This window comes from Sciurus vulgaris, assembly GCF_902686455.1.
Source record: "Sciurus vulgaris genome assembly, chromosome: X".
In the NCBI taxonomy this organism is placed as follows: domain Eukaryota; kingdom Metazoa; phylum Chordata; class Mammalia; order Rodentia; family Sciuridae; genus Sciurus; species Sciurus vulgaris.
This window is the reverse complement of record NC_136471.1, coordinates 124,718,088-124,738,337: the sequence shown is the minus strand read 5'-3', so window position 1 is coordinate 124,738,337 and position 20,250 is coordinate 124,718,088. Positions and strand designations below refer to the sequence as shown.

At 40.3% G+C, this 20,250-nt stretch overlaps 1 protein-coding gene across 1 annotated transcript; it reads left to right on the top strand.

The window, feature by feature from the left end:
* The first annotated feature begins 729 nt into the window (after window positions 1–729).
* SCML1 (Scm polycomb group protein like 1) lies at window positions 730–17,788 on the top strand. Its single transcript, XM_079123939.1, has 8 exons — window positions 730–1,177; window positions 6,440–6,589; window positions 7,832–7,924; window positions 8,375–8,452; window positions 11,903–12,007; window positions 12,787–13,324; window positions 14,619–14,761; window positions 16,099–17,788. The coding sequence occupies exons 2-8, from the start codon at window positions 6,557–6,559 to the stop codon at window positions 16,231–16,233; spliced, it is 1,125 nt and encodes a 374-aa protein (XP_078980065.1). The 5' UTR covers window positions 730–1,177; window positions 6,440–6,556; the 3' UTR covers window positions 16,234–17,788.
* The last annotated feature ends 2,462 nt before the right edge of the window (window positions 17,789–20,250 follow it).

Below are 20,250 nucleotides of genomic sequence, written 5' to 3'. Positions count from 1 at the left end.
GCCAGGAAAAGAGGTGTGACTTTACTTTGAAACAAGTGCATGCTTTGCTTCTGATAAATTACTCAGACTGTGCCTCCTTCCCAAGATGAGCATTCTTGATGCACGTAAGACAATATGCCACTAAGTAATTTGACGTAGCCTTTATTACATAGCATGGTTCTATGCCAAGTACTGTTCTGAGTGCTTCGCATATACTAATTCCTATTCTCCATCTTGTGTCTATTTTACAGAGGGAAACTGAGCACAGGGTGGTTACTTGGCTTCCCAAACCACAGAGCAACTAAGTGTTGATGCTGGGGTTCAAACTCAGCAAATATCAATCACTTCAGGATGTGTGTTAGTTCTCCACTCCAACCAGTGTTTGTGGGAGACTGGAATTGACTTTCCCCAAGTTCCTACCAGAGTTAGCACTTTAGCAAAGAGCTCCTCCCTCTACTCATTCAAACTGAAGCACTGACATGTACCCTTGGAACTCAGTGAACGTGGACGTCGCTGGGGAGAGGGAAGAGGTGGGATTACGTGTAAACAACAACAGGCTTCAAATAACCAAACAATGAAAAGTGGGGAACCCAATCACCTAATGACCGTCAACCTTACAAGCCGTCCCCTAGAATCGCTGTACCGCGGGAAAAGTTGCGCGTGCGCGTCGGACCTCCCGCGCAGCCGCAGAAACCTCTCCCCACAGTTCCTTTCCAATCTTGGGTCGCCTCAGCGAAAGGCAATCTGGGATCCGGTACCCAGCTACCAGCTTTAGGAGGCTAGCGCCCCACTGTCTCAGTAGGCAGCAAGGCCCAGCCCCTCCACAATCTCCCTAGCAACACTGCCCTCCTCTACGGCAGTTCAGGCGCCAGGTGGATTGGCAGGTCAAAGGCCAGGGCGTGTCCGTGGGCGACCACCGATTGGTCATCAGTACTGGTCCCGCCCCCAGCCGCGCACGTGGGAATGCCAGCGCGGTGGGCGCTGGCTGGTCCATTCGGGTGTCAAACGCAATAAGGGGTTCGCGACAAGTGTGGGCCGGGGGAAGGCGGGGGATCGAGCCTGGTTTCCGGCCCAAGGACCGTTCCAAATTCTAGAGTGGTCATAACCGTTGTCCACCGGAGAGGTGGAGGGAGGGCCACCGCGGGCGGTTTTTCCGCTCCGTCGGGAGGCTGGCCTGGTGGATTCGGGACCGGAGCAGGTCTGTCTATATTTTGTCCTTCTCTTGAACTTTCTCTTTCTCAGGTGTGCTTGAGAGTACCAGCTGCGGAGCTCAAGTCGTTAAGCGACTTGACTTAGTGGCTGGGACTCTTGGCGGGTGTCGGGGTGGGGGGGGCGGGATTGGCTTTTCGGGTACAGAAAGTCTGCACTTTGCTGCCCCAAATTTCAACAGTGCGTGGGGGATTGGTTTGGGTGGCTTCCAGAGCCGCCTCCGGGCCGCCGATACGAGTGAGCTTTTGAGATTTGACAACTTAAGTGCTGGTGCCGACTTTCTGGGATGAGGTGATGCTCTTTGCAACCTGTCTGTTTCTTGGTGGAGGCGGATGGGGAATGAGGAAAGACCCACACTCTCAACTTTTGGCTTTAAAGAATTGGCAAACCCGCGAGTTGATTCGGATGGCATATTTTGAGATTGCGGTGTAGATTTTGAAGCTTTGGCGGTAACTAGGTTTGGTCAAAGACCGTTCCGCCTCGCTGTTTTATTGTAAATACATAAATGAACAAGAAAATAGAGATGCACGGGTGTCGGAGAGACGCGTATTGATCCTTTTCGTTGCTTTAAGAGGTCGGGTGCTGGAGTCACGAAAAATGTGGGGATCCCGGGAAAGCGGGAGAAATTTTGGTGACTGCTATGCGGTCCTTTGAAAGACAAGGGTCTTAATCTGTTGGGGATCGCTTCCCTCCTTCCTCTACCGCCTCCAAGTTTGGAATGCTGTCGGGTTTTATAACATGAAGTGGTAAAAACGGTTTTATGTTTACAAATAGCAGCTTTTCCGCGGGGTGTTTTAAAAAGCGAGACGTGGACTAGGCGCGATTTCGAGCATCACTTGTCTGGCCGGCAGCAAGTGCTGGGCGACGAGATGTATTTTGCCTGCCTTATCCCCATTTGGCGGACTTTGTGGTGTTTAAAGTTGGATATGGACAATGGAAGGGCTACTTTTGAGTGTTACCGGATGATTTAGCAAGTGACTGGTTGGTGTGTTATCATAAGGTTTTGTTGTAATAAAAAATATATTGGAGCGATCTGGTTGTTTTAATCTTCCCTGTATTTGTTGAAGTGGTCCTGGGGTGAAACGTCATTTCAGCTTCATCATTGTGAACTGTGCTTTTATGGGATAAGTTGATGGCAAATGAATACCTTGCGCGGCGAGTGAACCTTCACATGACTTAAAAATGTCTTTAACATGTTTTTAACGTCTAAAATAGTTTTTAATGTCTTTTTAAAAAACCAGATGGCTTCTTGTTCTTATGTTGTCCGGAGTTTGGATTTTTATCATGAAATATAAATGAGTTTCATTTTAAGTAAACCCACTTTTGCAGGATTTTGAGTTTAAAGAATGAAGTCAGTTGTGCTTGATGTAGTAGTGGTGGAGCGCTAAGAAAATGTTGTAGAAGCTGTGATCATGTACCTTTTGGGAACAAGTCAAAGGGAATTAAAATTTATGATGTACCTATGGTGAGACAGGCATGATGCTGAGTGCTTAAAACTTATACAACCCAGTGAAGTAGATATTATTCCAATTTTACAACTTAGAAAATGGGGGCACAGAAAAGTTAAACATCAGTTTAAAGTGAAATTGCAAATTTGGATTCAAGTGTTGTTGTCTAAAGCCCAGTTGTTTGCATCATACCCTGGGAACTGTAAATAAAAAATGTAACAGTTCTTTTACAAGAAAGAGCAATTTGAATTTGAATTTAAGTGTTTCTGACAAAGCCTAGTTCTTTGCATCATGCCTGGCACTTAAAAGATGTAAAAATTCTTTTACAAAAAAAGAGTTGTTATATCTACAATGGATAGGTACATTGTGAATGTAAATTGCATGTTATGACCCTGAAGCTTCTTTATCTCTGTGCTTCATGACTTATAGCTATGTTGGGTACATGTGGCAAATATTCAAATAATCAAATAAAAGCCAACCAGGCATTGTTCTAAGCATATGCTGTGTGTCAATTTGCACAATCCTCATAAATATGAGATTTGTACTGTTATTGTATCCATTTTACAGACTTAAAAAAATGGAAACAGAGAATTTAAGTGTGGGGGAGGTGGGATCTAAACCCAGGTATTCTGGTCACAAGCCTAAAGTCTTAATGCTATTTGATGCTTCCTCTCATGTAATCAGACGTGTACTATAGTTGCCTTAACCCATTACGTCCCAAGTTTACAGTTGTGTGAATATTTCAATGTAATTAACACAGGTGTATTAAAATAGATTGGAAACCATAAAGTGTATATATTACTACATTAATATTACAATTGTATTCTTACTTTATATTATATACTGTATTTAAATTTTTATAGATGTTCCACATCTGGAACAATGGGACAAAATGGGTTAAAGTATAAGTGTTCTTGTGGTCAGGAAAAGTGTCCCCTCTAGATGGGGTGATTGTTGACATAGTATCTTTGCTTTTTGGAACTTCAGTTAAGCCTTGAAGTTGAATAGGTTCTCTAGGTGGAGAGAGCAGGGTATTGTGGGCAGAGGGCATGACAGGAGTGAGAGGTTCAAAGAATGCAAGATCAGTGTTGATTTGTAAATGTGCCACAGAAGTAAAAATGTCAAAAGGGCAGTGACAGGCTCAGTGCACACCGCTCCTGTGTCCTATCTGTGGCCAGGTGTTGGCAGCATTGTAATTAATGCAAGTAGGGAATTGTCTGAATATAAGAGCTTATAATAGTAGTAGGCATGCTTTGGCTGTAGTAGGCCAGGTTTTAAATATTTTAAGCTTAGAGTAAGGGGCAAGTGGTAAGAGGTGACCTGACAGGTGGTCAGGGTCCAGGTTATGTAAGGACTTTGTAGGGAGGTGCTAGTAGGAGTTTGGATTTTATTGTGCATTGTTATGGATGGGATTCCAGGTGGTTTTACTAATAGAGAAGAAAAGGACCTTGAGTGTGGAAGCAGGCTGCAGCCCTTACTAGCTGTGAGACTTTGTTGTTCTTTGCCTCAGTTTTCTTATAAGGAAAATGGGGATAACAGTAGAATCTACCCCCATAGGATTGTCAGTAATGTAACAAGATAGACTACCTAACCAAGAAATAAAGGAAATCCAAATTAAGTTAGAAATAATCAGCGATTTTAAATTGTGATTTTTGTCAACAATTCTGAAATTATGATCCAATTATCATCCTCTGGATAAAGTGATGTGTCAAAGAAAAGGTAGAATAATTTGAGTGGATCAGTTATCATGGAAGAACTTAGAAAATGTTATAAAATCTGGGCACAGAGGTTTCTATAAACTCTTTCAAGCCTTTAAGGCATACCTTTCTGGTGTGATGTAAACTTTTTTAGCATGTAGAAAGAGATGGAAGGCTTCCCAATTAATTTTGCAGAGCATTTTTTGATACCAACAGTTAATAATAATGTACCAATATTGGTTCATTAATTGTGAGAAATGTACTTCTTACTAATGTAAGATGTTAGACATGCAGTTTCTAAATAAAATACCAACAAATTGAATGCTGTTTTCCATGTTCAGCTGCATCCCTCACCCTAAGCATATTAAGAAATGTATTTAATATGCTGCATTAGTAGATCAAAGGAAAAAAGTCATTTAATCATCTGGTGTCAAAAAGTTCCTTGGTAATATTATTTGTTCTGGTTTAAATTTTCAGATGTGGATATGTGGCTTAAATTTTCAATATGTGGTTTAAATTTTCAAATGTGGCTACTTTGACACACTGGTTTTACTTCTAGGGATTTGTTACATAGAACTACTTGCAACAGTGCAAGACTGTGGTGCAGTGTTCCGTGTAAGAGTAACTCTTTAGAAGTAACTTGAATATCCATAACTGGGGATTGGTTAAATAAATCATGGTATATTTATAAGATAGCATGCTAAGATTCATTAAAGTGACTGTGGTGCATCTTAAAGGACTGGTTTGGAATGACTTCTCCCATCAGATTACTTTTGCTGGGTTTTGAGCTTTCTATTAATTGAAGCATGTACTGTGTTCTCTTGCATCATCTTCTATTCAAGATTATGGTTGCAAAGTTCATCATTGCTGGGAGCAGCAGTAGTTGGTTTATTGTCATTGCTGTGAATACAGCACAGTTTCATAACTTTAATTATTCAGAGCTCAAATTAGCTTTCTAGTTAGAAAAAAAGTTTATTAAAAAATAAAAGTTGGTGGCAGTTACAGCTCAAACTGGTGTTTATAACTTGGAATCGTTACACATTAGTCTGCATTTTTCTAACCTGGGATTAACTTTCCCATCTTCTTCATCTCCTTTCAGTTTCTCTCCTTTGGGTCTTTGGTCATTAGTGTCACCACAGTAAAAGGAAGAGGAAGCAGGAAGGAGATGAAACCTGAACTCTGAACTGTCCTCTCATTGCTGCTCTGGCTCAGGATGGTTTAAAGTGAATTAGCTTTTTTATGAATGTGCTCCTCCCAGGAGCTGAGACACAGGTGCTCAAATAGAATTTCTAGTACAAGATCAATGTTGTCGTGGTCAGTGTTTTGTTTGGGCTGGAATTCTAGACTTTTTGGCTTGTATTTCACGTCCATTTACTTAGGTTTAATGTACAGTCTAATAAGGCAATCATAATTTTAGAGCTGAAGCGTATCTTAGAGCTACTCTGAACAGGTTTGCACCTGCAGGTGAGGAGGCAGTGTCTGTAGGGGTCTCTCCACTCCACATGGTGGTGGGGCCCAATCCAGAGCTGACTCTGGCGCTCCCTTTAGAGACATGCTGCCTCCCCAAGTAAAGAGCCCTTTTAAGCTCCTTTACAAAAGCACTTAGCAGTGGTGCTCTGTTGTTTACTTGTTCCCAGCACTCACTCTGGGGGCTTTAAGTTGTTAAGCAATTTGGAATTGTACTTTGATTTTTTTTCCCCCCCAAGGGCAGGGGGGGGGCAGTGGTTGTACCAGGGATAGAACTCAGGGGCACTCAACCACTGAGCCACAACCCCAGCCCTATTTTGTACTTTATGTAGAGTCAGGGTCTCACTGAGTTGCTTAGTGCCTCACTTTTTGCTGAGGCTGGCTTTGAACTCTTTATCCTCCTGCCTCAGCCTCCCAAGCTGGGGATTACCAGTGCACCTGGTTTAACTTTGATTTTTATTCCTAGTCCTGGGCAGTGTAGCCCTTTAGTTTTTAAAGACCTATTCTAAATTGCTTACAGAAGAATTCTTATTGGTCACTCTCTAAAATTCATCCAGAACTTCACTTTCAGAACATATCCTCATTAAGGTTATTTAGGTAGTAAATATTAAAGTAACTTTTTTATGCATTGCTTTTCAGGAGTAGAAGGTTTGCCAGTCTTATATGACTAAGCAGTTTCACAAATAAACCCTCCAGCAAGTTTAAAATTAATTAGGCTCAACTCACTAGAAGTGGACCATCTGCTGTTACACAAAAATGATGTCTAATGGTTCCAGTGAGATGGATGTGGTTTGTATTTCAAATTGAAAATGTCTTTATTCTTTTTCTTGTGCTATCATTATTTTCTTAATTGAGTTTAATTTCATATTGTGTAATGTATAGATCCTAAATGAACTTTTTTGGCATGAGTTTTGACAGTAAGGTGTAATACTTGTTATGAACCTTGGTATACAAGTTTCCTTATGAGCTTCCACTCACATTTCTTCTGGGTAAATACTCAAAAGTGGAATTGCAAGGTCATAGAGTTGATGCAAATTTAACTTTGAGAGTCTGCCAAACGGTTTTTCAAAGTGATTGTGCTAATTTTGCAGTTCTAGTGCATTCTGCTGTGTTTCTTAATCCTTATAAGTGTAACCAAAATATATTAAGGCATACATAATTAGGCCTAACAGAAAACACATTTATTTAGTCACATAAGGACATCACTATTAATGCCATGTAAAGAGTCTGTGTGACTCTTAACTTGCATCAGCCCTAATGTTTTTCAGCTTTGGAAATAATATTAGATACCCACTAAGAGTCATTTCAAAAATAATTATATGAAAGCACTTTGAAAAGCATAAGGCACTGCACAAGAGATAGTATATTTTATAGGCCATAATCATATAGCCCAGTTCCATATTATTTTGGTTACCTAATCAGTGCAAGACAAATTCAGATAATTTGTATGATATATTTTGAAACAGAGACATACCTAGCTACCATGTGTGTTTATTTTAAAATTCTTCCCAGAGTTATTCTTGGAGTAAACACTTATACCAAAATGTAGTCATTATTTACAGTCCCTTTACTTATTTTTTACCTTGTCTTATTCCAAAAATGTCTTAAGGTAATTTTAGAGATTCATTTATACCAAGAAAAATAAGTGCCTAAATGTGTTCTGTCTTGTCCACAGAGGGGCACTGTTGGACTGTTTAAAAATCAAGTCATCAGAAGCCATGGAACATTTAATCTTTTGTTCATGGTTAAAATGTTTGCCTTTAAAGTAGTTTTAGTGTGGAAGACTAGTCTTCCCAGCCTGAAACACAGAAGGGGTTCAGCTCTCTGGAGATGGTGTGATAGTGTAGTCGGGTTAATGAGAACACAGTTCTGCAGTACATCTTTGTGTAGTCAGTGTTTACAGTAAGCAAAGGTCCTTTGATATCAGCAATAGGCTTTTGAAGCTTCTTCAAAGTGAAGTTAAAGTTCCCAACCTCTCTTTTAGTTTTACATTTCATCTTTCCTTTTAAGTTATTAAATAATCTTCCTCAGATTAAAACACGGATACCAACTTATGAAGAGGAAGATGATGATGATAATACTGTTCTTTATGCATATGAGCCAAGCACTACATTTTTCAACAACGTAAGTGATATTAATTGCCAGTTGCCAAGTATGTTAAAATGCACCATTTGAAGTAAAAAGATTTCAATTCTTTATATACGTTGGAGGTTCTCTAAACTCACACTCAAGAAACTATTTCTGTGCTGAATTTGCCTGCTTTCTTCCATTAGAAGATGAGCTCTTAACCATTTTGCTTCCCCCTTGTCCTAGGAGATTCAGAGCAGTCTGTACTGGGAATCCCAACTGGGATCTTCTGATAAATTCTTTCCCTGACCCCTTTCTTAATGGGCCATTATCATTTCCATTGGATTAATATGAATTTTTATCTCTGCTTTAGATTGTCTTTTGCAGGGTTGATGGAAAATAAAAACAATTTTAAAGAAATAAATATCAAGTCCTTTTTCTCGCCTAGCATTCAACAGGATTCTTACTGAAACAAAGCATTAATTGCTTACTTTTATAATATTATAGCAGGAAAATGTCCTATCTGACACATCCTACAATGATGAGGAGCAGAAAACAGTTTTGGATATTCTGACCCATTGTCAGGTATGAAGTTCTGTCTCTTCTGTATGGTTTTCTAATTTTTTTCATTTTTATTTGTTCTTCTTAGATATACATATATTGACATATTATACATACATGGAGCATAACTTCCTATTCTTTCTTTCTTTTTTTTTTTTCAGCACTGGGGATTGAACCCAGGGTCTTGTGCTTGCAAGTCAAGCACTCTACCAACTGAGCTATCTCCCCAGCCCATAGCTTTCTATTCTTGAGGTTCTACATGATGTAGAGTCACACTGGTTGTGTATTTATACATGAACATAGGAGTTTATGTCAGATTCATTCTGTGGTTTCTGAAATGTTAGTGAAATTTCTCTATCTCATATAAAGAGAAAGTGTACGATTCATTAAAATTGTGCCTTATCAAAGTATTTATGATTACCACCCCATTGTGATGATTTTAAAGTGTCTAGTTTGAATAAGATTTGCAGGTAAAATTTTCGAAGCAAAATATTTGGATCTTAGGAGCTTTAAAATAAAACATTACTAACCAAATGTAGTTGTGTCTCTTTCATCTAGATTGCTCAATGTTAAATTAATTTCCCTAAAAATATCTTTAGAGAACTTTGAGTGGAATTTAGTATGTGCCTCACTGCATATTAATTTATCTCCATTGAAACAAAATGACAACCTCTAAGTATTTTTAAGAGTACATCTTACATTGTTTTTCTTTCTTTTTTTTTTTTTTTGGTACCAGGGATTAAACCCAGGGATGCTTAACCTGAGACACATCCCCAGCCCTATTTTGTATTTTATTAGGGCCTCGCTAAGTTGCTGAGGCTGGCTTTGAACTCACGGTCCTCCTGCCTCAGCCTCCTGAGTCGCTGGAATACAGGCGTGTGCCACCACACCTGGCTCATCTTACATAGTTTTGAGGTGTTTTTTTTCAAGTTAGCTTGTTGGTAGAGATTGAGAGAAGTGTGTAATTATCAAGGATTTTGTAAGCTGTGTACCCCACAGGCAATGAAAGTTTGTAAAGAAAAAAATGTTCGCCTATAAAGTTTCTTGAATAGCATGACTAGCATCTTTTGAAAAGTTAACGTCCCTGTGTGCCTTTATGGTTCTTACTGGTGCCCACAGGACTGGGCCCAGGGTGGGCAGGGCTGTGCAGAGGGGTTGGCGAGGTGAGGGGCCGGGATTGGGGGCCAGGCTGTTGAACCTGCTGCGTCCCTTGCCTGAGCAGTCTCCTAGGCCAAGGGGTCCCTGAGCAGTTGTGCAAGCTGGGATAGGATATGGCATCTTGGGTCAGAAGTGTACAGGTGCCCAGCTCTGCCCGGTGTGGGGGGGCATTCATTTGACTGCACCGGCTCTTGCTGTCTTCTGCCTCCGTCCTCTGCCTTTGTCCTTACCATTCTCCAAGACCTGGTGCAGCCCTTTACCCTTCTGTTTCCTTCCTCCCAGTTCCCCTGGCCTTGTCTGGCACCTGCTGGGCTCCCAGCTCCAGGCCAGCCTGGGAGCCCAGGATGAGCCTTCTGCCTGGGCTGTCTCCTTCCCAGGGATCTTTCCCTAGCCCCAGTCAACTGTCCACTGGGAGAGCCAGCACCACATACTTGTTATGGCCTCTTCTTCACTGGAGACTAGAGGGCCCCAGCAGCCATCCCTCCAGGCCCTGATTCCTGTCCCCACAGCCAGCACACCTGCTGGAGCTGAGCCATCCTTATTCTGACCCCTCCCAAGACCATGGGGTAAGAACAGTGTCCTGCGCTGCCCAGGCTGGTACCTTCCTGGTTTCTAGTGGGCCGCTTCCCTGGGCTCAGAGATCTCCCTGCGGGGAGAGCCCTCCCTCCGAGTGTCTCCAGCCCTGTCTCTGTCACTCCTTCCCTCCGCATATTCTCCCCCATCTCTAAAACACCTCTCCTGGCTTCTGCCCTCACTCTCACCCTCCTTGACAACCCAGCCCCTTGAATGTCCTTTATACTTGCTAGCTAAATGTCTGACTTCCTGTTCTCTCTCTTTTGGGACTTTTTGAATATGCTGTTTCTTCTGCCCTTGATGCCCTTCCATGTACCTTCACCTGGCTGCTGCCTTCTTACCTTTCACTTCTCAGCTCAGACGTCACCTCCTCTGAAAATCCTCCCTGACTGCCAGCCCAGGTTCAGTGCTGATCTTCTGGGCATGCTTAGCCTATGCCATGCTGCTGGTGATAATAAAAACAATAAGAATGCTAATAGAGTACTAAGGGATGTTGGACCAGTCATTGTATAGTAGTGTTATCATTAGTGTCAACCCAATGCTATAGCAAAGTTCTTGTCCCTCAGTAGAATGCCTAAGAGATATTTTCATCCCAAATTCTGTACATAAGGAAATTGAAGCACAGAGAGGTCAAGTAACTTACTGAAGGTCACACAGCTAATAAGTGTTAGAACTTCTCTAATATTAAAGCCAACCATGTTCCCTAGAGCCTGAACTGTTTGTCCCAGTGCTGTAGGCCAGTGGTTTTCCTACTTGAGTTGTGTCAGGGTCATCTGGGGGGCTTGTTGAAAAAACCTGGCACCTCTACTCAGGTTTGAGATTTTGCATTTCCCACAAGCTTGCAGGTGATGTTGATGCTGCTGGTCCAGGGAACACATTTTTTGAGAACTATGTTATAGGCTGTATTAAAATTGTCTCTTTACTTCTCTCCATAGCTGAGATGGGAGTTCCCCCAAGACAGGAAATTTTTTGGTTTTGTTTGTGTTTTTTTTTTTTTTTTTGGTACCAGAAATTGAACCCAGGGTGTTTTATCACTGGGCTACATCCCCAACTCTTTTTATTTTCATTTTGAGATAGTCTTACTAAGTTGCTTAGGGCCTTGCTAAGTTGCTGAGGCTGACTTTGAACTTGTAGCCCTCCTACCTCAGCCTCCTGAGTTGCTGTGCCACAGGCATGTGCCACGCGCCTGGCTTTAGTAAATGTTTATTTGATTGAAGAAATGTTTCTGGCCTTTTATTTAAGTGTGGTTTTGCCTAACATTTCTGTGTATTTCAACAATCCCAGATTTGTATCATTCACATACTGATGGGCACATAGGTGACATGACTCAGTGGTTTATAAAGTTAATTGTTGACTGTGTGATTTTAAAATACCTTGAAACCAAAAGCCACATCTGTTAGATTTGACTCTATATAGATTGTGGAATGCTTGCTGTCTTTTAATTCTTACATGGTAGGTGACTCTTTGGCCTTTTAGCAGATTTGAACACTTCTTTCCTAAAACAGCACCTTCCTTGATGTGAAATGGCTGCATCCTTCCAAAGTTCATGTGGCTTCAAGTAGTGTAAGAGCAGTTGAGGCTTCTTGACTGAGCCAAGCGGGCTCTGTGTCACCAACAGGCCTCAAGTCAGAACAGACATGTCTGTTTCATTGTGCCTAGAAGTTAAAACTTGGCTTCATGGCATTTGCACACATTTCATTTGACTTTTCAAATAGGAACTACTAATACATTTTCTTTTAATAGGTTATATATGATGCTATCCAAAACCTGGATAAGAAATTTGATGTCATTGATGGAAAATTGTCAAAAATCCAACGTGTGCGTGCAAGATCCTTTTGGAACTATCGTGTAAGTGTTCTATAACTATGATAAATCTAAAGCTGCCCATCAGCTAGGAGGGCTAGAGAACCGGTAGCTGTGGCAAGGCTGGTCTGTACTCGCTGTAAAAGCAGGTGGGGACACTGACACTCTGTAGGAAGAATGCTGATGTCATGGCAACAAGTTCAGAAAATGTATGGTAGTGAGTATTTGCATGTTTGTACCCATAATATATAAACATGGTTAAAGGGCTGAGGGTGTGGCTCAGTGGTAGAGTGCTTGCCTTGTGTGTGTGAGGCCCCGGGTTCCATCCCTGGCACAGGAGGAAAGTCTGTGAGACACAATTAAATGGTAGGTGAAAAGAAGAATACAAATCAATCATGCAATCAAGAGAGCATTTATTGGGCTGGGAAGATAGCTCAGTTGGTAGAGTGCTTGCCTTGCAAGCACAAGGCCCTGGGTTTGATCCCCAGCACTGCAAAAAAAAAAAAAAAAGAGAGAGAGAGGACAATAAATATTAATATTTTGACTTCTCATTTTTTATTTCTTTATTTCTTTTTTGCACTGGGGATCGAAACCAAGAGGACTTTACAACAGAGCTACATTGCCAGTCCTTTTCATGTTTTACTTTGAGACAGTGTCCAGCTAAGTTCTTTAGGGCCTCACTAAGTCACTGAGGCTAGCCTCTAACGTGTGATCTTCCTACCTCAGTCTCCCCAGTCACTGTGATGACAGGCACGTGCCACCATGCTGACCTTATTTCTCTTTTTGATTTATTCTTGATTTATGTTGGGCTTGTGTCATTTCAGAAGCCACTTGGATTTGCACACAAGAATCATAATTCTCTGCTTTCTAAAAGAGTTAAGGTCCAAAAAGCAAAAAAGAAGGAACGTCTCAATTCATTCTCTTACCCTGAAAGCTACAGCCCAACTCTGCCAGTTCGCAGACAAGAAAATGATGACAGCAATCTTGTGATCTCATCTTTTCATTCGGAGGAATCCCAGGATATGGAGCAGGAGTCTCTGATCAGGGATCAGGAGTTATCCCTCAGAGATAGTCCACCGGTCCCACCACTCTTCCCTGGGCGTTCGTTCCAGACATACCTCAGATCTGATGACAACACACATGGTCCTTCAATTGTGTCCTGCTTTGCCAGCCCTAGGGCTCGCAGCACCAGCAGCATCTCTTCTGCTGGGGTTTTCGAAACAGCATCTGCAAATGGAGCTTCCATGCCAGTATCTACAGCAACGCTGGCCCGAGGAGAGTCCAACCCTGATATTATGAATTATCCAGCCTTGCTGGATAATATGCATACTCTGTCATCTCACCCGATGCCATCTGGTTTTGGTAAGTTTGGAATGATACATGGTACAAGTATCATTATTTAACCTGTATTCTTCAACACCCTCCATGTGAGCACTATAGTGGTAGCTATTTCCTATTTTGAGAGCTGGTTGTAGGTGGTAGTATTAATGGTGACTAATGTTTGTTGAATATGTATTATGTGCAAGGCACTGTGTTCATCAACTAATCACTCTGCTCTTCTCCACTGACAGCCTTAAGTTTTTAATGTTGTTTTTCTTACCCTCTCTCTGGATGAATATCTCAAAATACTCCTAAAATTGCCAAAGACCAGATGATAGGAAAGAAAGGGTATGCCATTGGCTACTCCACACCCCAAAAGATCAAATTTGTTTTGAGCACCCTTGGTTCTTGCAAATTACAAAACCCTCTTCACTTATCATCACACACTATCTTTAGGGAGTCGAGTGCTTTCCTTGAGTGAATGAATACTTGTCAGGACACAAAGGAATATCAACACAATTTAATGAACAGCACAGCTAAAACATGCTGAAGTGCAAGTACCTAAATTGTTTCATGTCTGTGATTTCTTCATTAAACAAGTAAACCTTCAACCAAAACATCTATTGCTGTGCAGTTAAACATGAAAGAGGAATCAAATAAAATGTTAAAGTTACTTCTGACTTAGCTCAGCAGAAAATAATCCTGTTAAAATTCAGATTAACATTTAAGCCACAAGAGACAGGAATCCATAAGGAGTTAAAGTGATGCTAAAAATATCCATATTGAAACTATGGGAGAGATTTGGCAAAAGAACTAATTTGGTCCTCCAAGATAATGGGGTTGCTAAAAATACCTTGATTAAAGTAAACAAGTTTAAGCAATTATAATATGGTAAATTTGGGGAGTTTGCATTGTATTTTGTAAAATAAAGCTGATTTAGATAGATTGAAAGAGAGATTGGGAGAAATTCATTGAAACACTTAAGAGTGTGATGGGTTAGGTTAGATTAACCTAATTTAACCCACGTAACAGATCTTTTGCTGTATTGGCCTGTGGCCAAAGAAGCCTTGGATTGCTTGGTCTGATTTATGATTTTTGAAGCTTTTCTGAAGCTACTTCTGTTTGGGGGAGGTCAGATGGGATGCTCTTGTGCAGCTGTCTTGAGATCATCTTTGTGTAGGCTTTTACTAGATTTTACACTTGGAGTCTTGAGTCCTTGCTTGGGTACGAAAGTGAAGGTTCCAGGAATGAGACCATTACTCCCTACCTAACATCTCTTCTTTCAGTATAATGATCAGGTCAAGTGTGATTTGTGGTTTTTTTCCCCCATGTGAAGTTACAAGTTCACCAATTCAACCTGAACTGGACCAAGGCTGCCCTGAGGATCCTTCAACCTGGTCCGTGGATGAAGTGATCCTGTTTCTGAACCAGACAGATCCTCAGATGTCAGGCCCTCTCTCCAGCCTCATTGAACAACATGTAATGTATTTTTTGGCCTCTGTGCAGGCCTTTCAGTTGGATGCTGAGTTGTGTGGATGGTGGGGGAACCCTATCAACTGTTTTTGCCATTTAAGAGAAAGGTTATTTTGCCCAACATTAGATCCATAATGGTAGGTTAATGGTCTTTCTTTAAATGGGTATCCAAGTACCTAATATTCTAAACAGCCTCATGTTCTCAAGAGAGGATGATTCAGCATTGCCACTTTGAGGTGCATGTCCCTTTTTGTAATGACAGATACAAGGATCCTCCCCACCCCCCAACCTGTTCCCTGCTCAGCCCTAGGACCATGAGTAGGAGGGGGCGAGTACAATCTATAACAGGGCAGCCTTCTTATTATGATACCCAATAAATCCAGCAACTGATTCCAATTGACTCAGTTCTGCTAACCTTATATGGTTTGTGATGTCTTGTGATGCCGATGCCCTCAGGCCATACCAGACCCTTTACAAAGCAACACCATGGGCTAAATTTTTCTAAGTTCTCATTTCTTCCATTTCTAGTTTAACTTAGTAAAAAATATATAGAAGATGCCTGGCAAAGGTAGTACTATAAGGGATTTCAGGTCTTTTCAGACAGTGATACCTGATTAGGTAAAATTTTATCTTTAAAGTGGAATGTGTAAAAACTAAATAATATGCCTTAGCAATGTAAGTTGGTCAGTTAAGATAATAAGGAATTTTAGGAGAGTGCCTTGCAACTATCAAATAATATTTTTACTGTGTCCTAATGAATACAATTAGTGGCCACGTATCTAATGTGGTAAGAAAACCAGTAGTTTCACATCTAATTAGCTTCCAACAACTAACTGATTTATTTTTATCAAAAAGACAACACTGTATAGCATGTTTACAGTTTGCATGCTCATGTTTGGCATGCTCATGTTTCCAGCCCTTGTCAGGAAGCTGATGAACATCTGAAATTTATTTTTCTGCCACTCATTTTTACTCATCTTGTCATAGATATGTGGTATTTAATTCAACATACAGTAGTTAATTAGGTATTTTGACATAGTTTATTTTTTTAAATATTAGGTTAAATTTTTACCAAATGATCCTTCACTGTGCAAATTACTTTTTTTTTTTTTTGCAGCACTGTGGATCAAACCCAGGGCCTTGTGCTTGCAAGGCAAGCACTCTACTGACTGAGCTATCTCCCCAGCCCAAATTACTTTTTAAATAGTCTTTATAGAGTAGATACATATTCAGAGACTGGAAAGATCTGCTTTCTGGTTTGTTGCACATGTTCTTATATATAAAGAAACAATCTGATCAAATATGAAAGCTTATTAATTATTGGAATTCCCTTCCCTTTGTAGGAAATAGATGGGAAGGCCCTGCTGCTACTCACTAGTGACACCATGATCAAATATATGGGGTTGAAGCTTGGAACCGTCTTGAAGCTGTGCCACTACATTGAAAAGCTTAAAGAAGAAAAAGGCCTCAACAATTGAATGTTTGCAGAAGTTTAGATTGGATTTACCAATTTCTTCTTAGTGTAGTCATTATTCTTTCCTTAGTAGTTTGTTTTCTAGAAGGTTCCTCAAAAAATATGTTAGAATTGTAGAACTATAGAATAGTCAAATCTACTTAATTTAAAAACCATTTAACATGTTAGTATTAGTATATTCAAACTGAAAGTTCATTCTTTATGCCTTTTTGTTATTTTTCATCATATACCTTACAAATATACTTCATGTAGGAAATAGAAAACAACCCTTCAATTTATGTGCATCTTTATATATAGAACCACAACAGCTTAAGAGGAAATACAACCTCTATAATGAAATCCATAATGGAGAATTTTTCCTCAAAAGAGAATTTTAAGGTGAATCTGTAGCCATCATCTCTTTTTCAATTATTTTATCTGATATGTTTTACCAGTTTCTAGAAAAGAAATAGCTACATAAAGTATTTTACTGTTTTTGTTTTACATATTATACTTGAGGAAAAAAAACAAGTTTTTAGACTTTCTTGAAATATTCTTACCAGTTTTCGAATAAGTTATAAGATAGATAGAATGGTCATTTTAAGCAAAAGATATTTTACTGCAAGAGTGGTGTAGATGGAGTTACTATATTTTGTTTGGCGAAAAGACCTGTTATTTTAAAGCTTACATGTTTTAGCTAAAGTTAGACATAGAAATAGGAATTAATTGTCTACATTTCTCTATGAAGATACCTATATCCAAGTTTTCAAAGGAATCCTATTTTGTCATATGTACTTATTCCTCTTGTGGGTGCTATTTCATAATTCTGTTTTATTCTATACCTGAAGTATATATACAAGTCAATCTTTTTAAATTTAAAATGGCACTTTGCACTGCTGCAGAGGGAATGACAAGCTCTATTTTAATGAGATGTTTTTATTTATTCTGTTACAATATGCCATACTTCCCATCACCAGTATCTCTCAGTTTACTCTCTAGGGAGTCACAAACAACCCATAGGTTGGTTTCCATTCAGGGAAGTTCTCTGTCTTGTGTACTGTTCTCATTCTTTTGCCTGGCTTTGAGCCATTTATCCTGCTGGACTTTGAATGATAACATTAGTTCTGACTTACTGATTTGGCTTTATTTTATAATTTAAAACTTTTAAGAGAAACATGTTCATCATCATTATTCTCTTGTTGTTAAATTGTTTAACTTTGGTACATTTTTAAGCTATGAGAATTGATGCTAATAATTGTTATTAGCCACTCATTATAAATGGTGATAAATAAAAAAGTAAACATTCACCAGGGGCAAGAATGCACACTTTGTTTTTAGAAAACCAACTGTATGTACAAATGCAACTATTCATTGGGCACATGCAATTTAAAGGATGACTTTATCTGTGTTATTCTGTACGTGGTGTGAAGCAAGATTCTAACTTAAACTTGGTCTTCTGTCAAATTGTTTGTATGAAGATGCTGTGCCCAGTTGAACATTCCTCAGGTGTTTGAAAAATACTATGTTTTGCTGTTTTCGGATCTTAAACTATAATAAAGCCAAATAACCACAACAATTAATGCCAATTGATTTCTCTTGCTTTCGTCATATCACATTAATGCATGCATTTGTTAAAGGTGAAAAAGGGCCATTCTGGTAAGTTTTGTGGTTTTACATGTCCAATTACTTGAGTTTTAAAATATGCCCTGGTTCTCTTGTTGAATAGATACCTAGCAGCAAAGGGCAATAACCGTAAAAGGAGACCAGGGGACCCAGAAGAAAATTAAATTAGTGAGTTTTATTTGTACTCAAAACCCTTGTTGCTGGTGATTGTAATGGGTTATGGGAGCGTGCTGGAAAGTGCCTTCCAATGCCTCTTCCAGTCTGAGTTTGTATGTCTATCTGGCAATTCTGGCTGCTCTTTAACCTTTAGGGACAGAAGCTGCCTCTCTGTTGTGTTCCCTCTACCTTCAGATGGCCCAGCTTCCATGGCAAGTCCCCCTTGGAGAATACAAGTGACAACCAAGTAGCCTTAATTAATCGGCCCCTGTGCTCACCCCATTGAGGACCCAAGACACTCTCACTGCTGCTGCTTCCTAGGTGTGTGGCCTGTGGCAGTGTGTCTTTGGAAACAGAGGGGCCCTGACCAAGGCTGCAGGGATGGTGCTCTGCAGGTTGGAATGGGGTTGACCAGAGACTGAGATTAGAGTGATTCAGCACACCTTTCCTTCCCTATCCTGTGTGGAAAATTTTAATCCAGAGGCTATCTTGCATACTATCTATCTTGTGACTTATTTTCAGGCTTTAAAAAGGATCTTTCCTCTAGTTTTTCCTCTCAGTCCACCTTTTTAAAAAATATTTTTAGTTGTAGATGGACACAATACCTTTATTTTATTTATTTGTATGCAGCTGAGAATCGAACCCAGTGCCTCACACGTGCTAGAGGCAAGTGCTCTATCACTGAGCTACAACCGCAGCCCCTCAGTCTACCTTTTGACCCTCTGTAGCCCACAGAATTCTGCGACCTGAGCTCTCAGGCTTTTTAAGCACATCCTGCATTGGTTTTGGTCTTTATCTGTGTGACTTCCCATCACTGGAATGTCTTCTAGGGTATTTCTAGAGTGGGATTTTCCAAACATTTAAACTCAGGTCTTCTGCAGCAGGCAAAAATGTCATGCCCTTCTGTAATATTTGAAATTTAAAAATCACTATAAGCAACGTAAATTGGAGGTAAAACATGTTTCCAGTCTATGGACTGGATTCTGCTTGTACTTGACTGGTTATATGAAGTAGTTTGAACTGTGTGGGACTCTTACTATGGTCTCATTCTAGGATGTGCTTATGAAGTCCTCTGAGATTGGTCAAAGCAATGAGGGTAGCTGTAGGGTACACAGGATGTGCAGACAAGGGTCTGCCTTGAGAATGCATGGTACACAGTTTTCTTTCCTCTACTTTCCTGTTATTCAGAATTCCAGTACGGTTATGATAAACATTCAGATACCTTCCTAGAGGTTTCTTAACAGTTATGCTGTTTAGTGCTAAGAAACACCTGTTCTTCATTATGTGGTTAAAAAAGGAAGTAAGGTTGAAGTAATAGGTGTCAAACTATGGCATAGGTGTAAACACATTCCTTTGTAAGCAAATACTATCAGGAGTCATATACAAAGCATCACAAAGAGTTAGAGAAACAAGTACGAGGGTAAGTTGCTATCCTATTTGTTTTAGGTTTAATTCATTTATTTACCTTTTTGCAGTGCTGGGGATCAGGGGATCGAACCCAGGACCTCATGCTTGCAAGGCAAGCACTCTGTCAACTGAGCTACGTCCCCGGCCCCTAGTCAGCGTTTTCAATGCTACAACTAAAAGACTTGACCAGAACAATTGTAGAGGAGGAAATGTTTATTTGGGGGCTCACAGTTTCAGAGGTTTTAATCCACAGACAGCAGGCTCCATTCCTTGGGGTTCAAGGTAAGGCTTAACATGATGGCAGAAGAGTGTGGCAGAGGGAAGCAGCTCACATGATGATCAGAAAGGAGAGAGAGACTCCACTCTCCAGATACAAAGCCACACCCCAGTGATCCACCCCCTCCAGCCATACCCCATGTGCCTCCAGTTACCACTCATTTAATCCCTATTCGGGGATTAATTCACTGATCGGGTTAAGGCTCTCACAACCCAATCATTTCTCCTCTGAACCTTCCTGCATTGTCTCATACGCAAGCGTCTGGGGGACACCACATCCAAACCATAACACTGTTGAATGAAATACAGATGTTTACAAAACCACATCATCTTATGGTGGAATCTGAGGGTATCTTTCTGGAAGGAGAAATTGTCAGAAGGAAAAGACCCTACTCACTCCAAAGGTGCGGCTTCACCTCTCACATCTCCCAGTAAATTCCTCTAAGTACAAGGCCTGTTTGTTTCAAAGTTATCATCACTCTCCATTTGGCTTTTCTAGTTGTTAACTCCCTATTTATATTTGCTTTTCAGACAAGGGGATTTAGTTCCCTTTTTCATTCTTATTTCCCCCATATATAGT

Bases quoted from the DNA above. Each gene is read 5' to 3' on its own strand.
- SCML1 (XM_079123939.1), top strand. From the start codon at position 6,557: ATGATGTCTAATGGTTCCAGTGAGATGGATGTG. The intron at 8,453-11,902 runs GTATGAAGTTCT...TTCTTTTAATAG, and splicing joins ATATTCTGACCCATTGTCAG to GTTATATATGATGCTATCCA. The intron at 12,008-12,786 runs GTAAGTGTTCTA...GTGTCATTTCAG, and splicing joins GATCCTTTTGGAACTATCGT to AAGCCACTTGGATTTGCACA.